We start from the raw sequence: 22,574 nt of genomic DNA on the forward strand, positions 1-22,574 counted from the left end.
TTATTGGTATCTACCGGCAACAATTATGTCGGGCAAGGTGTGATTGAACTTGTTATCTTGTCACTAGCACCTTAATCTTACTATTGCAATATTAGTGATTGAAAATATTGTGCATGTTAAGGGCATTTGGGCGTTAACTAATTCCCTTTTTACCTTTTACCTCTGTTTCAAAGATTCAGATTCGCATGTTGGGATCTGACACGGATTTGAGGTGTTAGATTCGGCAAACCCCAAAAACTATGATTAGTCGATTCAATGATTTTTATTAAATAAAGTAAAAAATAAAAATAAATTTTAAAACTTTATACATGTGTGTGTGTCTTCATAAAAAATTGAGGGTGAAGGACCGAGGCATCAGGGTTTTTATTAAGAGAATCGAAGAGGAGGGGGTAAGTGGTTTAATGTTTGAGGGTGAAGGGTTGAGGCGCTAGGATTTTTATGAAAAGAGGATGGGATGTGCTTTTATAAAAAAAAAAGTTAAGAAAACACGTTTAAAGGAAAAGTATACAGGATTTGCATAAAAGAGATAATGATGTGTCTGATTCTTCTGAAAAAATAGAATTCGTGCGGGACATGGGTGCGGAACCAGTAAGCAATAAGCCCATGCCGGGTCATCCGATCTAACGAGTGAGGAACCAATAGAGGAGGCTCCTCTAGAAGGTCCCGAACACATTGTTTTTCAAATTTAATTAAAATGAAATAGAATTACAGTAAGGTATACCTGGGTACCTCTTTTGAATATGCAAAGAATATGTTCGCTACGTGGGGTACCGTTGTGAATGATAAAGAAATGGATTGGAAGTCTTCGTTTGGAGTAGAAGCCTTCACTTCATATCACTTGAAGCCTTTGGAATAGACATAGTGGAAGCCTTCACTTCACTTGAAGTCTTTGGACTTAGAAGAGAGTAGTACTTTGAATCTTTGGTTAGAAGCTTTGGATCTTTGGATTTTTGATGGAGTAGAAGCTTGGACTTTGGATCTTTGGACTTGAATCTTTGCATAATTGTAGTACTTTGAAGCCTTTGGTTTGAAATTGGTAGTAGTAGTACTGTAGTAGTAGTAGTAGTTTAGTGAGAATAATGTAGTAGAGAATGCAATGAGTGGAAGAAGAAAGTAGACGAATGTGGAGAGTATGTTGTGTAGATGTCTTGTATTATGGCTCTACAGGATCCTGCCGGACTAATGTGCCCCACTCACACTTGGGTCGAGGTACGCGGTTAGCTTGCTGTGGTGCGTGGGAAGTGCGCATGCTAGGGGTGGACATGGTTCGGTTCGGTTCGGTTCGGTTCTGGGTAGGGTATACCCAGAACCGAACCATATATAATCGGTTTCCTGAAATTGGAACCAGAACCGAACCATACATGTTTGGAACCGAACCGAACCAGAACCATATATAATCGGTTCGGTTCGGTTCAGTTCTGGGTTTACCCAACCTTCACCAAATGTAGATATTTTGCCTAATCGTATTTATAATCGGTTCGGTCCTGTTTATATATGAACTACAAAGACTAACATGCACGAATTTGGAATAATCAGGCACAAATTTGCACAATGCAAAAATTATATATGACCTACAAATATGCACAAATTTGGAATAATCAAGCACAAATTTGGGGGGTGAATTAAAATTTTAAAGGCAAAGCAACACGTTAAAGAGGGGTGAATTAAAAGGGGGTGGGGTGATTTTATCAAGCGATGAGGCATTGGGTTTTAAGGTGAGGGTCGGTTCTCGGTTCGGTTTTCGGTTCCGGGATCCCAAACCCAGAACCGAACCGACTTTCCATCGGTTCCAGGATATCAGAACCGGAACCGAACCATATAAATATGGAACCGAACCGAACCATATGTGCCGGTTCGGTTCGGTTCTTCGGTTCGAACCGGAACCATGTCCACCCCTAGCGCATGCGCCCCTAACGGGGCTTCTAGGACCGCGCCCCAGAGGGTAAATTTAATTTACGGTTTTGCTGTAAATGATATTTCGGTAAATTTCTACATATAGCGGCATTAATATATTAGCCACATGTTATGTTATGGGCTGAGAGAATTTGTTTTTGTTTTCTTTGCAAAGAAGAAGAGTTTTTGAACCTAGAACTGAAATAGTGGAAACTCCTCTCCCGTGGATGTAGGCGCATTGCCGAATCACGTAAACCTTGTGTTTCTTGTGTGATTGTGTTTCTTTGCATCGCTTCTTGGCATTTTACTACACATTGTGGTTGATCCTTGTCAAGAAGGTATTTCTCTGTCTTTCTTCAGAATACTGAGTAATAGAAAGTTGTACGGAAAAATTAAGGTAATTTGTAAGAGGTTGAAGAAGTGAGTAGGAAAATAAGGCGTAGATCAGTTTATATAGAGGTGTAGGTGCTTGTAGATGCCAAAAGGTGCAAAATACCCTTCTAATGGCTATAAAACATTAAAAAGGTCAAAAATTAAGGGTAAAATGGTCAAAAACAGAATATAGCCGTTGCGGGGGCAGTCCTGTAAATTTATTGAAAGAAGAGGTATTTTGTCTCGTGTTTAAAAACTCGTTGACTCGACTCGGAAGTCGCCTGAGTCGACTCCCTCTTATCTCTGTCACTACTTTAGATATCCTGTTAGTTGTTTCTGTTCTGATTCTTGTCCTGTATTTTCCAAAAATCAAAGCCAAATTTTTTTCGTTGCAAGTGCTGGAATATAAAGGAACTGATCCAGACGCCTCAGTGCTTAACCATTCATGAATCATTTTAGATTTGCTCTGAACAAAACCAGAAACTGCGAAGTTCTAACTTTCTGCAGTTTTGTTTACATCGTGCTGCACTTTAGTTCTATCTGAGCTGTTCAGAAACTTTCCTCTGAAACTGTTCCTATTAAAACTAATTGAAAATCTAGAATTATGAGGCTCATAGCTGGTCTTCAACTATTTATTGTCGATTTAAAAGGAAAGCTACAGTTTACATGTAGATTTCTGGTTCAGATCTGTGTTTACGGACCAGCAAGGTTGAGGTAAAGCTCAGTTCTAGACAGTCTGACCTGGAAGTAAAGAAAACATTGTTGTCTTGTAGTTTTATTTCATGGAGTTAGTTTTTTTATGGATTTTGTTATAGATATGGTCTTTCTCGAACTGAAACCAGTTCAGTTTTGACTGGATCAAAAGTTAGCTTTTTCAGGGAATTTGGTATAGATATGGTCTTTCTCGAACTGAAACCAGTTCAGTTTTGACTGGATCAAACCATGAGCTGACATGCCAGAATTAACTGTTTTATGAAACCAGATTTATCCATCTCCCTTTGAATTCTTTTACGAAACAGATCAACAAGACTTGATTTAGATCTGTAGGGAACCAAATCTTATAGAGAATTTTCAGTTCAGAAGCCAAGAACATCTAAATCAAAACCAATAGTTTTCTGGAATCATTCTCTACTGGAAATTCAAGGGCTGGAAATTCAAAAATTGAATGCGGATTGACATAGATCTGTTCCTACAGATCAATAATATTGTGGTTGGTGTACTTTTCAACAAATTCCAAATCTTGGAGTTTCTGTTCGAAAAAAGGGAGGGACTGTAGCTGCATTTCCTGTTCAACTCAAAACTGAGCAGATATATCCTGTGCAAGCTCAAAGCACTGTACCGAATCTGCGAGAATTATATGCAGATTTGTTTCACTAAGAACTGTTTTGGAGTAAACAAGGATTGAACTGCAGTCCGCAGAATCTGAAGTGATAGTGCAGACAATTCAGTTCAGCTTGGAAGTGAACTTATCAAGATTCTGGAATAGAAGTTGAAAATGCAGCAAATTCAATGCAAACTGAATTGCTTTGAAGGTGATAGATCTTCCCATCCAAGGACTGAATTTACCGTGCTCCATATCAGAGCATAGCTTCCGTTAAGCGCTCCACATCACAAAGTCTCTTCTAAGCCAACAGAGGTCTCGGGGCCAGTCGCTCGAACCCCACTCAGCTCCTGAGAGCATGACCATGAGGCCACTCGTAGGTGAGATGAGTACAGGTCATGGGCCCAAACCACAAGATACCACCTTCGAATATTTCACATGTGGTCAACAGGGTCAGATGCTTAGAAGCACGAAGCAGGTGAGGGTGCTGGGGCGGGGGCAGGGAGGCGTGGTAATCAAGAAGAGTCTAAGGTTGGGAGCGTCGTGGGAGCATTAATGTAATATTTTTTATATGTTTTTCAAAATTCAAGTAAATAAAAAAATAGTAATTTCGAACCATCTTCACATATTTTTCAAATTTTAAGTACATCAAAAAGTAATAATTTCTAACAATCTTCATTTTTGTGCTCGCTTTCATCTTGCCTTCTGAAGATGCCTTTGTGCTCAATAAAGTACTTTGAAGAGTTGGAGGAGTTTGATGCAAGAAAATTGGCGATCGTGGGGCTGATGGTGTAATAGGAGGAGGTTGGGAGTGCCATGGGAGCGGTTCCAGTCTCTTCGAGAGCGTCATGGGATCGGTTCTCTAAGGAACGCCGAATCACGGTTTTTACATGAGAGCGGCACCCATGAGGAAGGTTCTTGCTTCTAAGGTCAAAGGTCATTAGATTGTCTGCGTGGGGCATTCAATCCCCAGACTAATCTAACATAATCCGTAGATGATGGGGATAAAATTGACCGTGAAGGAGGAAATGATCTCCTTTCTGATGTTGCTCCATGCGAGGGGACGGATGAACAATCTCGTGCTCACCAGCACGATGAAACTGTACTTGATGGGGATAATGTATAGACAGTTTGTGTGACCAAGTGTAATGTAAGACGGTCCTTTAAGAGTCAAACTCCCAACACTGTCATGTATTCCTATATAGTTTGAGCTAGGAGATTTGAGTCCATCGTCGTTATAGCTGATAGGTTCTCTAATATATCTCATTTCATGTCGATTGTATAGCTGGGTTCTTCATGCGTCTCATTTCTAAATAATTTTATGGAGCAAATAGGGGTTATATTTCAATTTGACAGTACATACTACTCGCGAACAGATGGACAGACAAATGTGATCACTAGTAGCTTCGATCATTTGTTGAAATGCTTAGCTAGCAAGGAATACCATCAATGGAACTTAATTTTGTATGTAACAGAGTTTGCGTATCATTGTTTCGTTACCCATTCCTTTGAGGCCATTTGTGGCATTCGCTTAACATACGGAGATGTGTTAGAGAGATTGCAACTGAGTATTGAGAGGAATGAGGTGGCCGTTCATCGGCACTTGAGAAGTCACTTCTTTGTCCTTGGGGTTTAGTTCGTCATTGGAATCTATCATCATCCACACTTTGGAAACTTGCCAGATCCTATCATCATCGCTTTATTTTCTTCTAGAGTTTACGACATAGACATTCAAGCAACGGGGTCTGCCTAGGATTTTTCTTGAGGTACCTTGTTTGTTGGCGAGGACGATCTCTGATCAAGTGTTCGTAGTTGAATGTGGTATAGTTACAACTACTTCGCGAGGACCTGTTTCGGCACATGTAGACATTTACTTCGCAAGGACCTGTTTCGGCACATTGTAGACATTTACTTGACAGAGTTGAGTTTCCACATGCGAGGAACAGACGTGATTCAATAGTCTTAGTCATTAGTTTCGGTTATTTTATATCGGACTTGTGTTTTTTTCCTTTTATTGTGGATTTTATTTGATTTAGTAACATTTATTTAGCTTAGATGTGGGAAATGCCCTCGTCAGCGTATGACCATCAACTGGCCGTTACCGAGCTCAAACACATCACTAATTCAAAACATGGACTTACTATTTTTAGTCAATATGAAATTACTGTTTTTTGTAAATACAAACCTTTGCCAAAGACAGCTTCAGCCCCACATAAAAGACCTAAAAGGAGGAAGTACTAGAGTAATTTTTGGATGTTTGAAAGAAAGCTCAAGGAGCTCCCAACGGCAGGGTATACTTCCCCTTCTCCCACTTCTTGCTTCTCTCTCCCTTCTTTCCATCTTTCCCCCCTTCTTTCCCTTCCCACCTTCCCACCTTCCCACCTCTATTATTACTTCTCCCTCTTTCTCCTTTGTTACATCCTACATTCGTAATCTTTCTTCCTCTCATAGTTTTCCTTTCCTCTTCACCATTCTGTTCCCCTTTTCTTCTTATCTTTCTTCCCCTTTGTTGAAGAGGAAATTAGAGAAGGAGAAAAGTGAGTTAGGGCTGTCTCCCCCTCACTCTCACTGATTTATTTATATAAGGAAATGCAAAGTACAATTACTAGAATGCCCATAGGCTTATTCTAAAACTCTTCCTCGAGCTGGAATGTATAAGTTATACATTCCTAGCTTGCTACAAATGTCACTCAACTTTGCTTTATTCAATGGTTTTGTGGACACATCAGCCAACTGTTCTGTAGAACGAGTGAATACAGTACATATCTCCCCCTTTTGAATTCTCTGACGAATGAAATGACAATCGACTTCGATATGCTTTGTTTGCTCACGGAAGATTGGATTTGTCGCAATATAGATGGCAGCCTTGTTGTCACAATACAACTGTGAAGGCGAAGGAAACACAATACTAATCTCAGACAGGAGTGATCTCAACCAGGTAATCTCTGTTCTAGTATGTGCCATTGCTCTGTATTCTGCCTCAGCACTTGACTTTGCAATGATGTCCTGCTTTTTGCTTTTCCATGAAACCAGGTTGCCTCCCACAAAGGTACAATACCTGGTAGTCGATCTCCTATCGGCAGGAGATCCATCCCAATCAGCATTAGAGAACCCCTCAATTCGCATATGACCATGACGTTTTAATAATAAGCCATTTCTTGGTGCACCCTTCAGATATTCGAGGATTTGAACTACTGCACTCCAGTGTGAAGTACGAGGAGAGGTCATGTACTGACCGACCACCTCAACGGCATAGGATATATCAGGACGAGTAACAGTAAGGTATATGAGCTTGCCCACAAGCCTTCTATACCTATCAGGATCCTTCAACAGGTCACCCTCTTTTGGAACTAGTTTTACATTGGGATCCATAGGTGCAGACACAAGTTTTACGCTAAGATTTCCTGTTTCCTCCAACAAATCCAAAACATACTTTCTCTGTGATAAAGATAAGCCGCTAGAGGAGTATGCAACTTCTTTCCCAAGGAAATATCTGAGACGTCCCAAGTCGTCTGTAGCGAACTCTTTTTGTAAGAAAGCCTTCAGTTTCTGAATCCCCCCTGAGTTACTACCTGTAATAATGATATCATCGAATATACAATCAACATAATGCATCCTACTGAGGACTGATGACTGAATGATCCACATCACACTGTTTTAGGCCAAACCTCATAACTGCCTCACTAAATCTGCCAAACCATGCACATGGAGACTGCTTCAACCCATATAAGGATTTCCTGAGGCGACAGACGGAAGAGGACAACTCCCCCTAAGCAACATACCCTAAAGGTTGCTCCATATACACCTTTTCAAGGAGGTCGCCATGCAGGAAAGCATTCTTCACATCTAATTGGTGAAGATGCCAACCATTATTGACCGCAAGGGATAGGAGAACACGAATGAAAGGGATCTTCGTATCTAGAGAAAATGTCTCATTGTAATTAATGTCGAAAGTCTGAGTGTACCCCTTAGCAACGAGACGAGCCTTCAGTCGCTCGACAGTACCATTAAGTAGATATTTAATGGAGAACACCCAACGGCAACCAACAGGTCGAGCACCGGCAGGTAGAGAAACTAAATCCCACGTCTGGTTATAATGTAGAGCACCCATCTCAAGATCCATGGCAGCCCGCCACCCTGGGTGATTGAGAGCCTCATCCAAAGACTGGTAACACAACATAAAACAGAGAGCACAACTTTTGAAAGTAGGAGTTAGACGATCATGGCAAACAAATTGAGATATTGGGTGTGCAGTAGAATGAGAATGAGTACGCGAAGCAATAGGTGGGTCAGAATACAAATACAGGAGAAGGGGTGAAGGATACCTGAGTAGAGTGTAAGGGGATCTCTGCCTATGAAGGCGATTTGGCGGGGTGTGCTAGAGGCTGTCGTGCTTGCTGCTGACGACGTTGATATTGAAACTTAATCGGTGGAGGATCCATTTTGGGAACACATGAGTCGACTTGACCAGGAGGGCTGTCAGAAGTGGATGGTAAAGATGCCGGAGCAATGTCCAGAAGGACAGGAAGAGAAATGGACACCTCAGGCTCCAACCTGGAGGTGGTAGGGACAAAACCAAAACCAAAGAAGGGTTTGGACTCAAAGGATGTAACATCGACCGATACAACCCACTTACGTAGACGGGGACTGTAGCAGTGATATCCTTTATGGGTACGAGAGTAGCCCAGAAAGACAAACCGTTCTGACCAAGGATCAACTTTATCTTGACCAGGACCCAAATGATGAACAAAGCAGATGTAGCCATAGACACGGGGCGTAAGGGAAAGGGGTCTTGCTGTGGGTATAATGTGTGATATTGAAAATCGCCATTCAGCACAGAAGACGGAAAGCGATTTACCAGAAAACATGCAGTAAGAATGGCTTCCCCCCAAAAAAGATTAGGAACTTGCATATGAAAAAGTGGAGTAAGTGCAACCTCAAGGAGGTAGCGCAATTTCCTTTCAGCTACACCGTTCTGTTGCGAGGTGTACGCACAGGAGGATTGATGTGTAATACAATAAGAGGAAAGGTAGTCCTGAAACCCATGAATAACAGAGAAAAACTCACGAGCTTTATCTGTACGAAGACATTTTAGACTGCAACCAAATTGATTCTTTATTTCAGCATTGAAAGTTTTAAATGCAGAAAAGACCTGAGAGCGGTCCTTCAGTAAATACACCCATGTCATACGTGAATAATCATCAATAAAGACAATAAAATACTTGAATCCATTATTTGACGCCACCCTAGAAGGTCCCCATACATTCGAATGAACCAACTGAAACTGACTATCGACTTGACTAACGACTTGGGAAGGGAAAGACACTCTGTGATGCTTCCTGAGGTCACAAGACGCACACTGAAAAGGAGAAACAGAAGCAGGAACTAAAGATGTCTGTCGGAGGCGCTGAAGTGATGGGTGACCAAGCCGACACTGCCACTGAAAGGCATCCACAGAACTATGTAAAGCTGTAGAAGGACTGCAGTCAAGGCGGTAAAGACCATCTACCTCACGTCCCGATCCAATCGTCCTCTCAGTCGAAAGATCCTGAAACACACAATAAGAAGGGAAAAATGAGAGAGCAAGCAAGATTCTTCGTAAGTTGACTCACAGAAAGTAAACTGAAGGGAGACTTAATAACACATAATACAGATGATGGTGGTAGATGAGGTGAAGGACAAGTGATGCCAATCCCAGCAATGGGAGTAGTGAAATCATCAGCTAGAGTAATAGACTGGAAATTAGAAGGAAAAGAGCGAAACGAAGAGAGCTGAGACAAGTTACCAGTCATATGATTTGAGGCTCCTGAGTCAATGATCCAGGACCCTGAGCTAGAGAGTAAGGTCGTTGGTGAACTACCTGCCTGAGCAAAGCCTGCAGTGGGATGGGAGGCGCTCTGTCGAAGCCGCTGTAACTCCTCATAATCTGCCCTCATAAAACTGAAGGACTTATTAACAAAGGTAGAACCAGGCACAAAAGTCACTGTGTCAACAGGGCTAGCTGTGGTGAGATGAGTTGATCGAGGTGGGCGTAGCTCTGGATGAAGTGTATAGCAAGTCTCGATCTGGTGGCCATCACGTTGGCAGTGGGTACAATAAGGACGTGGGTACAATAAGGACGGCCACGTCCACTACCAACACAACCATCACCACGGCCACGATCACGAGCTCTGGAAAAAGATCCGCTTCCTCTGGGTGGCCGAGAACCACCACTACCATCATATGGTGCGAGAGCCGAACTATCGGAGGGGAGCCGTGATGGAGACTCGCCAAGGCACTGTTGTGCACGAGAATAGGCCTCACGCAATGATGGAATGTTGCCTGACCCGAGAATCTGATGACAGAGATGGGTAAACTCGGGACCTGTGCTCTCAAGGCAGTGCGCCACTTGAATTTGTTCTCGCTGCCGATGGAGAACATTAACATCGGAATTGAGGGGCATGAAGATGTCAAGCTGTTGACATAAGAAAATAAACTGCCCATAGTAAGTCTCAAGAGACATGTCACCACGACGCAGACGCATCCACTCAGAGTAAGTGGCACAGATATGGGTGAGGTTCTCAACTCCAGAATAGGTCAAGGCAGTGTGACCCCAGATTTCCTTAGCAGTCGGGAGGAGTATCATGGTGGAGGAAATGACAGGGGTCATGCTTGCTAGAGAAGACTACGAATCAAGGCATCTTCCTGTTCCCAACGAGTATACAAAGGGTCATTGGGCGGAGGGGGATCCTGATGAAGAAAACTGACCTTACCTTGTCCCAGGAGGTATGTCTCAACTGCAACTTTCTAGGGTATGTAGTTGGTTCCATCAAACTTGACAATGTTCAACTGTGGGTAAGAACCCTCCACAGGTGCCAAGGTAGGAGGAGAAGAGGAAGAGGCCGAAGGTGGAGCAGCATGGACTTCCGTGGTCATGCCGAGAGATGGATCCACAATGACAGGGGGATCCATAAGGACATCAAGTGATGAGAGACTGAAATACTAACAACCAACGGCTACAAAGAGAGGAAAAAGGAGCGATGGACAAACCAACTAATCAAAACAACGACTCATAGCCCGGCTCCACGGGCCACGGATAAGAACCGAGAAGGAGACATATCAAAGACGGGACGAATCCGCGAAGAGAAAGTGAAGAGAATTGACCTAGATCAGTACATGAGAGTGAAAAGAAGAAGACTAGTGGAAACTAGGGTTAGGTTTTTAAGAAAATGTTGGATTTGGAGAAAATGGGGGGTATCGTGGGGTTGGAAGAGGGCCCACAAAGTCGTGGGAGGGCTGGGGTTGGGTCCGTAGGGTCGCATGGAGGGGAAGATAGATGGATGCCGGAGGGATCCCAGAAAGTTGCGAGGCCCACAAAGTCGTGGGAGGGCTGGGGTTGGGTCCGTAGGGTCGCATGGAGGGGAAGATAGATGGATGCCGGAGGGATCCCAGAAAGTTGCGAGGAGGTGGGTGGGTGCTGGAGGGCCGCTGGAAGGGGAGGGGGGGCGGGGTGTGCCGGAGTGCACGAGGAGGGGGCTTTGGGTTCCGGAAGGTCGCGGGGAGAGGGATTGGGTTCTGGAGGGTCGGCGTGGGTGCTGGAGGGTCACGGGAAGGAGGGTTGGGTTCCGGAGAGTGGTGGGTGGTCGGGTGGGGCAGGATAGGGGACTGGAAGGAGCGGGAGGGTAGAGGTGGGTGAGGGAGGTGTCGGGCGAGGGAGGTGCGGGAAATAGGGGTGGAGTCGGGGAGGCTTCGAGCAAGGGAGGGGAGGAGACGGGAGATGTGGGAGAAGGGGAAGGTTAGGGTTAGGGTTTTGGTCGTGGAGAAGATGGAGGTTTAGAGGCTGGCTGTCCCTAGGGATCAGAAACCCTAGGGCTCTAATACCATGTTGAAGAGGAAATTTGAGAAGGAGAAAAGTGAGTTAAGGCTGTCTCTCCCTCACTGATTTATTTATATACTGAAATGCAAAGTACAATTACTAGAATGCCCATAGGCTTATTCTAACACCCTTGTTCCTCTTTCTCCCTTTTCTTGATCTTGATCTTTCCTGAATCTTGATATCTTTTTCTTTTCTTGATCTTGATCTTTTTTTGGATCATGATCTTCCATTCTGTTCATCTTCTTGATCGTTTCTCGATCTTGATCGTTCTTGATCATTAATTCTTTCATCTCATTGTCTTGGATGAGAACAACCATTCTTTCCCTCACTCTAGGTTTCTCACTTTTTCCTCCTAGCCTTTACCTGCAGCAGACGATCAAGGCACAAAGCTAGTAACGTTACTTTCAGATACAAATCTTTTTTATTCATTTTAACAACTTACACTGATATTCCCTACCCTGCTAAACCTTTTTCAATGGATCTACAACTTTATATTTTGTGATTAGACCTATCCTTATCATCCTACCCTGACCACATCATCCACGATCATTCCCTTACCTCCATTAGATGTTGATTGGGCCATAATTACGTTTTTTTTTTATCATAGATCTGATTTGTAATACGTTATTTTAGTCTTGTTTATTGTTCCATCATCAGCTCACAATTTTGTATATGGACTTGATGCATGAAACCTACTTTGTATGAATGAACTCTTAAGTTTAGAATTTCTATGAACAACTTGGTAGCTAAGCTAGGATTCAAATTCAGCTTCAAGGCTGCAAGTAGGGGTCACTTTCTCCGTGATCTAACCATGCAAGGCTTGCTATCTATTGGTCACATGCACCAAAATTCTCTCCCATCGATGATTCTAAGCTTCGTAGCCTAATGGACAAGCAGAAAATAAATGAACATCAATCCACATTTATTTGAAAACCTCCACAAATCAAAGGGTTGGCCAGTTTGGTGATAACCCAACCCTCGCCACCAAATTTTTAAATTTTAGTTTCGGTTTCGGTCATCAGCGAAACCGAAATGGTACGAAATTTTTGCCAACATCTTGTAAAATTATGGAAATTTTTCAGTACGAAATCACGACCACAATGGGTGTTCTTTTAATTTTTGTTCTTTTTTATAAATATCTTAAAGGAATCTCATAGTTCTTCTCTTTTCAGCGAGTGGAGTTGATTTTTTCAGGGTTTCTGTCAAAATGTCTTTGTTTTTATCTGAAAAGTTGCATGTTTCACACATTTCGACCGAAATATTAATGAAATCCCAAAATTTCGTGCGTTCTCATATTTTTCCGAATCCAAGTGGGTTTCGTTTCGGTCAAGGTTGCCAGAGCAGGAAGCGAAAGTGGGAAGAGAAGCAGGAAGCGGGAAGCGGGAAGCGAAGGCTCTCAGGAAGGTGGGAAGCAGGAAGGGTCGGAGAATTTTTTTAATAGTGAAATATTTTTAAAAAATAAAAAATTACTAAAAGATATAAGAAATACTTGTATGAACCAAATATTAAAAATAAATATTTTTTTATTAAAAGATCCAACATTTACTGAAAGGAAAATCACTATCAGCTGAAATGCCCGTGTTGACTAGTCTGTTGACCAGTGCATTGACTAGTGCCTGGCAAGAAATAAAAAATTTAGAAACTAAATTATGAGATTTTTTTACCGGACTTTTGAGATTTAATAATTTTTGGACATGATAAAATTTATGAATTTTAAAAAATGGAAGAATACCCCATCGTTTGGAAGTTAAGATTTTGACCTTACCCTTTTTCGTTTTTTGTACTTAGAACTGGAATGTTGACTTTTTATCTTTTTAGATTTGGGTCTTGAAACTATTTTTAATGGATTCAAATGGGGGTTATTCCCTTATTTACATGTAAATCTTAAGTACTTAAATTACTTTACATGTAAATACTAAGAAGAAGAAGAGAAGAGGACTAGCAAGAGACAAGGAGGGTAGATAGGAACCACGCTTCCTATAGAGTAGGATACGCATTTCCCATAGAGTGAGAATTGAATTTCCCATAGAGTGGGAATCGTGTTTCCCACGTTTCCGAAACGGGGTTCCCAAAAATTGAGGAATCGATAAGATTCCCGTTTCGGAATCGATTTTCAGGGAATCGAGATTCCCCATTATGAGTAGAGATTCCTACTTCATTCGTTTCGGTAGCACTCGAAATCGAAATTTGTTGACCAAATGGAAAGGTTTCGGCTGAAATTTAAAATCATGCCCACCGCTCCCTCCCCACTCTTGCCTTTACTCGCAATACCACCATCACCGTCACTGTTATGCAAATCACGATATAGGGTATTTTTATGCCTCTTTGATGTTGTGGACACCAAGCCTAAGAGTAGCAATGAAGTTTCCAATCCATTTCTATTTGAGCCTTCTTTGGTGCTCTTAAGGTTCCGCAGGTGTTACTTTTCTGCAATTCTTTTGTAATGATCTGCTTATTTGATTAATTTTTGTGGTTCCAGCATGCTATTTCTGTATGATTATCGTTGTTGTTACTTGTTAGACATACGTCACATACCCTTTAAGAGCCTCAAACAATAAGATACAACCCTCTACACTGACCCAAAGTTCTACCAATAGTAGATACCTGCCCTACTTAGGTTGTTAGTAACTTAGTAACAAAAGCTGTAGGATTTGTCAACTTGTGACCTGTCCTATATATATATATATATATATATATATTATATGTATGTGCCTATGTATATATATACATACATGTCAAGAAACAAACCTTTATTGATAAAACAAGAATACAACAGTGGTATTGTGCTTGGGAAACGGACAGGACCCCCTCCCAATCACATACAACTTTGTGATTGCTCAATGCCTTGGGTAAACAAAGAGTCTGGCACAGCATTTTTTATCCCCTCTCAATTCGTCTTTCATATTCCAAATCTCATAAAAAAACCCTGTGACCGTCTGAGGAACATCATCATCCTCGTTAGTCCACATTAACTCGGTTATGAGGTTGTCTATTATTTCTTTATAGTTTTGATATCCTTTCTCTCTAGTTCTTTTTGAGAACCAGAACTTAGTTGAGAGTTTAAACATGGTTCATTGCAGGATGATGGGCTCCTTCATACCACTTGTGGAACTCCGAACTATGTTGCTCCAGAGGTGCTGGTGGCTGTTAATTGACTTAATTGCTTCATAATTCTTATTCACGCAGTTTCTAATACCATCAATTTACTCTCTTTGGCTAGGTCCTCAATGATAGGGGGTACGACGGAGCAACTGCTGACTTGTGGTCTTGTGGGGTCATCCTATTTGTATTGCTTGCAGGTTACTTGCCTTTTGATGATTCTAATCTTATGACCCTGTATAAAAAAGTGAGCATTTTACCAATTTTAAACTGCCACTTTCTTATTTTATTCTCCATGTCATTTATTAGATGCACTTGTGTCATGCAGATTTCGGCTGGTGAATTCACCTTCCCATCTTGGCTTTCTTTAGGTGCCATGAGATTAATTACTAAAATCTTGGATCCGAACCCAATGACTGTAAGTAACTCGCTTTTGCCAGTATCTAATGCTTTACTTTAAAGGAACACTCCTGTTTTAAAATCTGCTGTGTTAGGATGAGTTTGACCTACTTCAAAATGCTTCTCGGAAAGAACCGCAATGTCCCTTCTTGTAAATTTTTTTATGTAGCATTTGTATGGATTAAATTGTTTCTATTAGAATGGATGCTTTTTACATCAAAACATATCTACAAGAATTCCCCCAAACTTTTCTCAATTACCAATAGTAATGTCTTGTGCCACAAATAGCTTTTAATTTTTTTCTTTTACCCATTTTACCCTTCATTATATTACCCTCAGTTAAAGATAATATACAAATCCCTAAAATCTTTCCCTTCATCAATAAAGGCAACATGCCAATATGGTAGGGTCCACATGGTCGGATGACCTAAAGTGTTCATTTATTGCTCCCCAACGAAAATGCATCAATTGTATTTACGTACATGTTTATGACTGAGACGGGGTTGGACATGTAGCTCAGTGGTTGAGGCTTTGTATCTCAACCTTGAGGTCGCAGGTTTGATCCCAGCTTACCAACAAAAAAACATGTTTATGAGAGAGAGAGAGAGAGAGAGAGAGAGAGAGAGAGAGAGAGAGAGAGAGAGAGAGACTAAAGGTGAGGAGGTTCGTATGGTGTGTAGAGAGAGAGAGAGGGAGAGGGAGAGGGTGAGAGTTCAAAGGAATTAATTCTACCTTGATTGATTTTAGGGAGGGAGGGAGGGAGCTGTGGTTATGCATATGTTTGTGAATGAAAGAGAGTGAGAACAGCGAGTCAAGTGAAATTGAGAAATAGGGAGAGAATTACTAAAAGTGAGGAGGTTCGCATGGTGTGTGTAGATAGAGAGAGGGTGAGAGTTCAAAGGAATTAATTCTACCTTTATCGATGGAGGGATTGATTTTAAGGATTTGTAACTATGGGTAATATAATGAACAGTAAAATGTTTAAAAGAAATAATTAAAAGCTATCTATGGTGCAAGACATTACTATTGGTAACTAAGAAAAATTTGGGGAGATTCTTGTATATGTTTTGATGTAGTAGGTTTTTAGTAGTTTTCCCTTTTATATATTTGAATACTTATACATAAGTTTATGATGTGTTTTTGTGTGGGGCATTCTAGATTCACTTTTTACGCTCTTGTTGCTCTTTGTAATTGTTGTGTCTATGTATGATTCAATTGACTAATGGAATAATGACTAGCTTGTGACTTGGCCTGTATATAGAAATGGAAAATATGTTCTGATCAAATGAATGGTACTGAATTTGCATTATAAATAGAGTTGGTAAACTGGAAGCTATATCTTGGTCATTATCTTCAGTAAATTTGTGAAGTTACTGCGATCATCAAATTACCATTCTATTGTGAAATTTAATGTACCATGGCTGATGGCAGCGCATTACTATCCCTGAGATTTTGGAGGATGAATGGTTCAAGAAAGGCTTTAAGCCACCTTTATTTGAGGAGAAATATGAGACGAACTTGGATGATGTGGATGCCGTCTTTAAGGATTCAGAAGTGAGTTAACGATGAGATCCACTAACAATTCTATGAAAGTTTGATTCTTGATGTTGTCAAAGGCAGTTTCTTTGTTTCCATTACAAGAAGCATTTTCTTTGTTTTGTACTTACATAGAGTAATTTCCCCAGCCCGCAATGGCGGGAGCCTTGTGCGCTGGGCCGCCCTTTTATAGAGTAATTTCAACTAAATGTGTGTTGGATCTTTATCAGGAATACCACGTAACAGAGAAGAAGGAAGAAGAGCAGCCAGCAGCTATGAATGCATTTGAACTGATTTCCATGTCAAAAGGGTTAAACCTTGGAAGTTTGTTTGAGATTGAGCAGGTTCACCTACAATTTATGTTTGTTTGCCAGTTTCAATTTATGCCCTGTTCATTTGAGATTGTGAGCCCCAAACCTATTATCGGACTCAAATTTAAATGTAATTTTGAGTCTAATAACAGGTTTTGGGCTCACATCGTTTGTCACAATCTCAAACGAACATGCCCTTAATGTTTTGTCAATTGATGACACTTATGGTTGTGTGTGTGTGTGTGTGTGTGTGTTTTTTTTTTTTTTCCAAATGTAGGTGCTTTTGATATATTAAACACGATCTTTTAACTCAATTTTGAGATTGCCCTCTCTTGAAATGACATTAGAGAACCTTTTGTTCCCAATGGATTGGAAATTATATCTAGCATACTTCTGATTGGTTCCTTCTCTTTATTTCACCCTTGATAGGAATTCAAGAGGGAAACAAGGTTTACATCAAAATGTTCAGCCAATGAAATCATCAGTAAGATTGAAGAAGCTGCCAAACCTCTTGGCTTTGATGTTCATAAGAAAAACTATAAGGTGTGATTTGTACAGAATTGCAGAATGCATTTGATTCACGATCATGTCCCATGTTTATCCATGATCAAGTGGTGCAGCATATAAGTATGGTTTGTTCTGATTTTCACTTCCCCCTGAAATAATGTTCCCTTATCTTTCTCTTAGATGAGGCTGGAAAACATGAAAGCTGGTCGAAAAGGAAATCTTAATATTTCTACAGAGGTTGTTACTTGAAAATGGTATTCGATAAAACTGGTTCAAGGGTTTAGAGTAATTCTCATGTTGTTCTTACAATCTCCTCCTTTTAATCAGGTATTTCAAGTCGCACCTTCACTTCATATGGTTGAGGTACGGAAAGCGAAAGGAGATACTCTGGAGTTTCACAAGGTATTCTTTTTTTTTTTTTTAATTGTTTCTTGATAAAATAAGTGGCATAAAGATCACTAACAAGATATCAGAGCTCGGTACCAAAAAAAAAGCTATGTAAATATTATATATATAATCAATGTATATGGTTTTTCCTTACCCTTGGTTTCAGTATTGTTTGAACTGGCAGAAATCATTTTTAATGATATTTCCCACTTGCTGCAATGTCCCATTTGCCTTAAATTCCTGGTTTTTTTTAGTTATGCCTATCTGAAATCTGATGAATTGTGATTCACTGAGGAAGTTTCAGGGTATGTTAGTAGGATAAGTGAGTCAAGTAAAGAAATGAATTTGCAAACTATGATTTTTTTGGAAATTGGAAAGCTCCTAGTTGCAGATGTTCTGTTATTTCTTCGAGGCTACTGATATCCGCATGACTAAGTTTTGATAATGGGGCAAACATGTTTTGATAAAGGGCAAATTCACTGTGTGATTGGCTTCTGAGAGCTCTTTGGGGCTTGTAATAGCCTTTGACAGCTATTTATGCAACATCAACTAGGTTAGTCCGCCCTATATCAAAACAAAGTCATGCAGGTGTCAGTTCCCTTTATTAAATCACAAAATTATTTATTTTAATTGAACCTTATTGTTCTTTTTATCAATGGATAAATAGGTGAGTTATGATTTGAATAAATATATCATTTAGTTTCTAGGAATATTAACCAAGAACCTAATATATTTGTTGATTAAATCTGCGTAGCAGGAAGTTCTAATATGTCTTCTTTATTGATTGCATGTGTTGTGATATTTTAATTGCAGTTCTATAAAAACCTTTCAACCGAGCTGAAGGATGTCGTTTGGAAGAGTGAAGATGATATGCAAGACAAAAACCAGGGTTGATCCACTCTGAAGAGCCAGGATATTCATTTTCTTTAAGGTATTTCCTTATCAAATACTATGCTATTGGGAGCAGGTTGCTAGGAGCTTATTGTTCGCATTAGATGACCTTTTGCGTGACTGCATGCTTATTTTTTTTATAAGACCTGATTTTTCTGCTGTAAAGGTGAGTCTAAGGTGAGTCTGGACGTGGCTTCGTCATTGTTTTCAACTATTGATTCAAAGCATAGACGAATTGCCTACCAGCTTGTTGGACCTGAATTTTCTGATTTCATCCAATTTCATTTATGAAATATATGTAAGCATATCAGCTCATCTTCTGGAATATTATTGAAGGTTTCTCTCCATTCTTGTTAGAAGACATTCTCACTAAAATTAGTTTATCTTGTTCGATTTGCTTCTACCTTTTTACATATAGGATTAACCACTATAGGTGTCCAGTCATGCCGAGTTTTAAGAGTGTCTATAATCTATTATGGGTCTGAAACGGTTTACCCACCACATCAGCAGCCCACATCCTCATGTCGTCCGAAGCACCGCAAAAGATAAAGATCCAGTAAGAACGCTTTATTCTCTATGCCCATTGATTTCTTAGAGGTTTTTCAAATTTTTAGAAAGAAAGTCACATCTTTTGGTTCTGCAAAGAACTGAAAGGCTGTATCTCCCCGCCACTTAACTCTATGTGCATGGCGTATCCTATGATGCTACCTGAGGACAAGCTGATGTCAAGAAACATATCACACACTCCAAGAATTACCCAATAGATGTCATCAAACAATCAATTTATTCATTAAATATAAAGTTAAGTACAAGTTGAACTGCATGTAACCTCTGCCAGGTAAAATTGTTAACCCTTCTGTTAAAAGCAGTGAATGCGGGACTGGACGGTGGTGAAAACTTGGGATAAATGCATATTTGTTTTGCTAAGCATCCAAATATTAAAAATGAAATTAGACATGTATCTCTAGGAATATTGCTAGTGTCCACCGCAAAAGGCATTTCGCATTTGGTCTGTCGCACGTGAGACCAGCCACCTCGTGAATGGAGACAACAACGCTTTTGTCTTCATTCACGAGGTCGCTGGTCTGACATGCGACACACCAGCGGTGAAATGCCTTTTGTGATGGACCCTAGCAAATCCCTTAAAAGGAAATGAGGGAAAGTGGACACGTACTTCTTTCTTTGTTCTATGTTACCCAACCCATAGAGTTAGTTAGCCTGTAGTGTATAAATTTACCATATCTAGAAACAAGAACTATGGTTTTTTAAACTTCTTTTTCCCTAAAGATTCTCCGTTGAACTTGAAAGAGGATGATAAGACGAAGTGGCTCCATCCCACACCGTTTGGAACAGAAGCAAGCAGCAAGCTGAAGAAGCCTCACTCTTTTCAACTATTCGGCTACGCAATGAAGATATTTATCTTCTAGTAGAAATTAAAGCATCCTCTGTTCTGTACGTCTGATCATATGGCAGCATGTGTTGGGGTTCCGAGTAGTCCCACCTTGGTAGAGTGAGATGGATGGTTATTAGGGAATGGTACCCTCTCTCTCATCCGGTTAAATTCACGTGAACGTTCATGATGTGCTATCAAATATTTGATATCTTAAAAAAAAAAAAAACCCTTCCAGTTGGCCCCACGTTATAACAGGTATCAAATATTTGATAAGGAAAATGATTTCAGCACAAACATGTTTGATACAAGGCGCTCATGTTTCTTGTCTTTTATATTTAAAGGGCTGTAAAAGGGTTTTTACGGTCCCCAAAAACCTCTTCACAATTATTCAATTAAATGCTAATAGACAAGAAACATGAGCATTTATCAAAACATAGTTGTGCTGAAATCATTTCCCTTTGATAATCTCAAAAAAAAAAAAAAAACCTTCTAGTTGGTCCGACGTTATAACACCTAAGCTGGTCAATTAACCAAGAATATTTTTCACGCCTTGAGATAGCAATTTGTATAGAAAAATAATATGTTCGACCCTTTTCTTACTTGGGACAGCCCTTCTAGTGTAAAAGGGTGTAAACAAAAAAGGGGCTGCCCAAGTATAAAAGCGTGGGGGAATTCATCACTTCCTTTTTTTATGGTGATGAGAGGTGTCACAAGCCTACTTCTCTACGATGCAACATGAGTCAAAGTTGCATTTCGTAAACTGCTAATTACATTTAAGCTTCCATCAATACCCGTCAGTCCAACAGCGGGCCTATTAAAATATTCCATATCATTACAAAAAATATTCCCTTCCTTGAACTGATAAAATTTCCTAGGGGTGCAACTTGGGTCGGGTTTTACCTGACCCGATCGACCCGACCCGAAAATAGCATGGGTCGGGTTTAGATATCATGGGTCTTGGGTAGGGTCGGGTTTTAGTTTAAAAACCTGGCTCAATCTTGGGTAGGGTCGGGTTTAAAGGAAAAAAACCCGAAACCCGACCCGACTTATGTAGACTATGACATTTTTAATTATCTCTTGAATAACATAACAAATTATTTTTCAATATATTGATATAATCGTTTTCATTGAGGTGATCATGTTTGTGATGTGGAAATATAGTTTCCTTCTTTGATTACATAAATTTAGAGATTTTTGGTGTGAAGATTTGTTATTTTTCCTACAACGCGTCAACACGAAAAAAACCCGACTCGACCCGACCCAACCCAAGAATTATCATGAGTAGGGCCGGGTTTGGGAATCGTGAGTTTTTCGGAAAAAAAACTGGTCCTAGATTTTCAAACACATTTTTGGGTGTGTTGATGGTTTCCAAGATATAAAAGTTTAAGCATGAAAATCATTTGAAAACCTTTTGAAAGTGTATTTAACATAAAATCAAGAGGACTCTAAATACATTCTACAAGTAAAGAACTTTGAGTCTTCTTGGAATGTCTTTGCTCTTTTGCACTTTCTTGGACTTCTTCAGCTTGTGAGTGAACTTCTTGAACATGTTTGGCTCTTGTGACTTCCTCCAATCTTCAATGCATGTTGAAAGGTACATGAGGTGTCACCATGGCATGTTCAACTCCAAGCTTCTTCTTGACACTTGATAGGCAACTTGTGGAATCTTTAATTTGAGCTTCTTGACTTGATCATCTTCAAATGGTGATGTCTCCAATGTAGGTGCAAGCTCTTTGATCATGTGTGTGTGGATCCACAAGCCATGTGTTGAGATGAGTTGTGTAATGACGATATGACATATCAAAATCCTGTATAGAGCACAACGTCTCAAAGCAACACATTAGTCCATAAATGCTAATCAATTTGAGTTTGCTAGCATCAAAACAAGAAGGAAAAGGTGAATGTTTGAACCCATGGGAACCCTTGAGCTTATAAAAACCCAACACGATCAGACCCGAGATATTTTTCGGGTAGGGTAGGGTTCTTCAAAACCCGACCCGCCTGACCCGAGTTGCATCCCTAAAATTTCCCCTTTTCTTCACCGGGTAAGCTACCTTCAGTCTATTTATCATTCTCTTTTCACACTACAAGGGCAAAAAAGGGTGAAAATTATGATTCGCCTTCTCTTTCTCACCTTTTCAGGGACAGGAGAGGGAGATAAAGATGGGATGGAGGTAAAAAGATGGGATTAACCAATGGTGACCCGAGATCCTGGATATTATATTCTTATCATTTTTTTGTAGCACGGACATTATTTTCATAGGGAAATGATTTCTACGCTCCAATGTTTTGATAAACATGCACTCCACATGTTTTGAAATAAAGGTCTATAGAACCAAGAGGGAGGTGAATTGGTTTTATCAAAAATTTATACCAGTTTAAATTCAAGTATTAAACCTAATTTGATTTTTTCTTCTCTTACTTAGATTTTGGTTAGTTCAAATAATATCAAATCAAAAGGAAGTGCCAAACCAAAATAAAAATGAAAGTGCAAGACAAGGAAGGAACACACCGATGTATAGTGGTTCGGGCAAAGCCCTACTCCACTCTTCTTGAGATCGTCCTCAAGGATTTTCACTATGTGAGACCTCCACGATGCCCGGCTCCGAG

At 40.3% G+C, this 22,574-nt stretch overlaps 1 protein-coding gene across 6 annotated transcripts in view; it reads left to right on the forward strand.

Annotated features, from left to right (window-relative positions):
* LOC143888446 (CBL-interacting protein kinase 32-like) overlaps nucleotides 1-18,964 on the forward strand; it is a 40,608-nt gene extending 21,644 nt beyond the window's left edge. For 4 of the 6 annotated variants that reach the window (XM_077392881.1, XM_077392879.1, XM_077392882.1 and 1 more), the window contains exons 7-14: nucleotides 14,522-14,575; nucleotides 14,662-14,958; nucleotides 16,371-16,493; nucleotides 16,706-16,819; nucleotides 17,216-17,329; nucleotides 17,474-17,530; nucleotides 17,621-17,695; nucleotides 18,494-18,964. In XM_077392881.1, the coding sequence (XP_077248996.1) occupies nucleotides 14,522-14,575; nucleotides 14,662-14,958; nucleotides 16,371-16,493; nucleotides 16,706-16,819; nucleotides 17,216-17,329; nucleotides 17,474-17,530; nucleotides 17,621-17,695; nucleotides 18,494-18,574 (915 nt within the window). In that variant the 3' untranslated portion in view covers nucleotides 18,575-18,964. The remainder of the gene's footprint in view (nucleotides 1-14,521; nucleotides 14,576-14,661; nucleotides 14,959-16,370; nucleotides 16,494-16,705; nucleotides 16,820-17,215; nucleotides 17,330-17,473; nucleotides 17,531-17,620; nucleotides 17,696-18,493) is intronic. The other 2 variants (XM_077392883.1, XM_077392884.1) reach the window with 2 other exon arrangements.
* Nucleotides 18,965-22,574: the final 3,610 nt, after the last annotated feature.

The sequence above is a fragment of the Tasmannia lanceolata genome, unplaced genomic scaffold (genome assembly GCF_043159265.1).
Source record: "Tasmannia lanceolata isolate RefF3 unplaced genomic scaffold, GAP_Taslan_0.1 ptg000012l, whole genome shotgun sequence".
Taxonomy (NCBI): domain Eukaryota; kingdom Viridiplantae; phylum Streptophyta; class Magnoliopsida; order Canellales; family Winteraceae; genus Tasmannia; species Tasmannia lanceolata.